Source organism: Sinocyclocheilus grahami, unplaced genomic scaffold (genome assembly GCF_001515645.1).
Source record: "Sinocyclocheilus grahami isolate Dianchi unplaced genomic scaffold, SAMN03320097.WGS_v1.1 scaffold898.1, whole genome shotgun sequence".
Classification (NCBI taxonomy): Eukaryota; Metazoa; Chordata; class Actinopteri; order Cypriniformes; family Cyprinidae; genus Sinocyclocheilus; species Sinocyclocheilus grahami.
In genome coordinates this window covers 286793-290625 of record NW_015506077.1, presented here as the reverse complement: position 1 = coordinate 290625, position 3833 = coordinate 286793, and the positions used below count along the sequence as shown (strand labels likewise).

Below are 3833 nucleotides of genomic sequence, written 5' to 3'. Positions count from 1 at the left end.
GAGGCTGCGGTGGGACGGGGGTCTGTGGGGGTCCATGTGTAGGGGTGGAGGGGGGAGGTGTAGGGGTCATGACTTGACCCTGAGGAGATGCAATCTGAAGTAAGCCTTCACCGTGACCTCCCTGCATCGGCATCATAGAGCCTGAAGCTGAAAGACATGAGAGTTTGGAAGATGACACTGATTACAACAGCTGAGAGTCCTGTGTGGCCAGTGGTCAGCGCTTACCGGTGGGGGAGAGGGGCATGTTGGAGTAAAGGGTGACCGGCGGGGGGGCGCGGCTGGGTTCTGAAGGCAGCTGTAGAGGAGGCAGTGGCTGGCCGTAGTGGTCCGGAGGAGGGAGTTTCATCGCCCCCTGGTGGTCCTGCTGAGGAGGCAGGCCTGGGGGAACGTCCATCTGAATGCAGTCGTGGCTGTACTCTTCCTTTATTAGTCTGCCAGTGGGACCTACATATGAGCCAGAGGACAAATCGAGTCAGTTCATAACAACCAAAAATAAATAAATCACAGATTCATTTGGGACTTAACCGAATCAGTGAATCTGTTTTGAGCCTGTGTGGAATGGCAAGTCATTTTTTGTTGAAAAACTTAAAATAACACTGTTTATCATCATGTTCAATATTTCATAATTTCGTAACTTTATCGGTTCATTAATAAACATTTCAATAAATAAATTTATATTTTTAAAAATATATTTTAGAAATTGTATAATTTATCATTTGATTTAATGTAATAAAAATGTTTTTAAAAAAAGTTAAAAGTCTGATGTAATAAAATTTTTAATAATCATGTTTCTTGAACAGCAAGTCAGCATATTAGAATGATTTCTGAAGGAATTTATTAACTTGGCATCACAGAAATAAATTACACTTTAAAATATTCAAATAGAAAAACGGTCATTTGAAATTGTAATAATATTCTACAATATTACTGTTATTACTGTTTCTGATCAAATAAATGCAGCCTTGGTGAACATAAGAGACTTCTTAATTATTTATAATTAAAAATCTTCATTATTCTAAACATTTGAACCATAGTGTGTGTGTGTGTGTGTGTGTGTGTGTGTTGCATAGCTAAACACTGGCACACTGGCATCTAACAATGCCCTGGGGAAAAAAAAACTGTTAAAAAAAAATTCTGTGTCCTAAACTCCTGGTGTCTCATAGTCTCATATTTTAGAGCAGTCAGTGCATTTTGGGAAAGAAATCAATTAAATCTGTATGTGTGAGTAAAAATTCAGATGTAACATTTTGATTCATAACGTTAACATTTTCAGAAGTTACTGTACTTTAATTACTTTTTTTCTCAGTAACTGTAACTGATTAGTATTACATTTATTTTGTAATTAAATTATGAAATTCTTTACATGTAACTAGTTCCTCCCCAACACTGATTATTGCATGACTTACCCGTGTTTTGAAGACTGAGACCAACTTGAGATGAGAGAAAGAAAAAAAAGATAAAAACTTATTACAATGTGTTTTCCTGCACTGACAGAAAAGCATGAGACTGTATTTTTGCAGACTCAGGAAGTGCTGCACACAGCTCAGTAACGTCTTGGTTCATGGTGATGAATGAAAGGACAGCAGACTCACCGATGCCTGGTGACACCACTCTCTCATAATGGTAAGGGTTGACACAGACATTATCGTATTTGAGGTCAAATGCGTACTGGCAGAATTTCACATGCTTCAGCTCGTTCTTGTGAAGGTCAGGCCAGCGCCACAAGCGCGCGTAGATTACATGAGGAAAACCTTTACGCCCGGCAACCTACAGAAAGAAAACATGAGGAATGAGGATTACAACATAGTACAATTATACTGAAGAAGGAAAAATTATCTGTTAAGTACTGCACAATAATAATGTACATATTAACCAGTCGTGGGAAATTTTTCAAACCAATTATAACTTTGAATGCTCCAAGCGTTAATATAAAGAGCGCCACAAGCGCGCGTAGATTACATGAGGAAAACCTTTACGCCCGGCAACCTACAGAAAGAAAACATGAGGAATGAGGATTACAACATAGTACAATTATACTGAAGAAGGAAAAATTATCTGTTAAGTACTGCACGATAATAATGTAGATATTAACCAGTCGTGGGAAATTTTTCAAACCAATTATAACTTTGAATGCTCCAAGCGTTAATATAAAACCTGTATTAGTGGTTTAAATATTTCACACAATTCATTTCAGATCATTTTCTAAATTACTGTCGAAATGATGCAGCCATACACCATGATACCTGAAACATGATTTCAGGTCATGATTTGGTTTAATTTGATTGTTTTCATAATCATTAAAGCATGCCTTATCAAACACAAGCAATTTTAATCTATTACTAAATTGTATGATCACTTTAATATTATTTACTAACTAATTACAGTACAGTAAATTATAATAAATTATAGCATTTATATTTTCAGTTTTCATTTTAAATTTGGCTTAAGTTTTAGTAAATTTATGTGCTTTTTAACAATAACTCTACCTAGCATATTTAATTTATTATTATTCTTTTTTTTTTATGTATTACACATTATATTAATAAATGTATATATTTATATTAATTAATTTAAGTTTTTTTATTTTTCCATCTAGTATTTATATTTTATTTCAGGCTTATTTCAATAACTTTCAAAGCTACATTTCAAAGTTAGTTTTAGCTTTAGTTAATAATAATATTGCATTTAATGTATTATAATGATGTATTTTTATTTTTTTATTAGTGCTGTCAATCGATTAATCGCATCCAAAATAAAAGTTTTTGTTTACATATTATATGCGTGTATATTTATTATGTATATATAAATACACACACATACAGTATATATTTCGAAAAACATTTACATGTGTATATATTTATATTCATATCATTTATATTATATATAAATATATTTAAAATATAAACAACTTATTTTTCTTAAATGTATACAAGCATGTGTTTGTATTTATAAATACATAATATATGTATGTGTACAGTGTATATTTATTATGTAAACAAAAACTTTTATTTTGGATGCGATTAATCGTTTGACAGCACTATTTTTTATACATATTAGCATATTTAAACTGTGTGAAATACATGTGATTTTAAAATCACAATTTTTAAAACCTAATTTTTTTGTTTTATATAATGTAATTCATTATAGTTGACTATCAATTCCTCACACTCTTCAGCAAAGGCATTGTTTTAAATTTTACTTTTGGCCTGCATGTCTATTATTGAAAGATGAGAACCGAGATCAGGAGCTGAACAAACTCATGTTGCCCATACGAGTGAAGCGGCTCAGTGCATTGGATCACATGACCAAACGCAACGCCACTCTAACAAGCACAAGTCAAACTTCTGCTAAAGACACACCAAAATGACCAAAATGTTTTAAAGGGGTCATATGATGCGATTTCAAGTTTTCCTTTTCTCTTTGGAGTGTTACAAGCTGTTCGTGAATAGATAAGATCCCTAAAGTTGCAAAGACTAAAGTCTCAAACCCAAAGAGATATTCTACATAAAAGTTAAGACTCGTCCACGCCCTCCTAAAACGCCTCTTTTAAACACCCCCACATATCTACATCACTGTGTGGGAAGATTTGCATAACGCACCCAAATGTTCACGCAAAGAAAGAAGGCGTAACTTTATTGTTGCTGCCGCTGCCATGTTGTGAAGACGCTGTGTGTTTCGTTGTGAAAGCGAAACTACTTTGTTTGGTCTTCCAAAAGAGGACACGACTAGAAATCAGTGGTTAAGTTGTATTTACAACACTGTTCCAGAACACTTCAACCCAAATATTCAGATGTGTGCAGCACATTTTATGGAGGACTGTTTCCTGATCCTGG

At 34.0% G+C, this 3833-nt stretch overlaps 2 protein-coding genes across 2 annotated transcripts in view; both read right to left on the bottom strand.

Moving 5' to 3' along the window:
• LOC107563928 (mothers against decapentaplegic homolog 4-like) overlaps positions 1 to 1867 on the bottom strand; it is a 5233-nt gene extending 3366 nt beyond the window's left edge. Inside the window, exons 1-5 of the mRNA XM_016248914.1 lie at positions 1853 to 1867; positions 1593 to 1767; positions 1407 to 1430; positions 226 to 444; positions 6 to 147 (exon numbers count right to left, since the gene is read on the bottom strand). Of these exons, the coding sequence (XP_016104400.1) occupies positions 6 to 147; positions 226 to 444; positions 1407 to 1430; positions 1593 to 1767; positions 1853 to 1867 (575 nt within the window). The remainder of the gene's footprint in view (positions 1 to 5; positions 148 to 225; positions 445 to 1406; positions 1431 to 1592; positions 1768 to 1852) is intronic.
• A 56-nt stretch (positions 1868 to 1923) lies between these two features.
• Positions 1924 to 3833, bottom strand: part of LOC107563927 (mothers against decapentaplegic homolog 4-like) — a 29425-nt gene continuing 27515 nt past the window's right edge. Inside the window, exon 3 of the mRNA XM_016248913.1 lies at positions 1924 to 1986. Within this exon, the coding sequence (XP_016104399.1) occupies positions 1924 to 1986 (63 nt within the window). The remainder of the gene's footprint in view (positions 1987 to 3833) is intronic.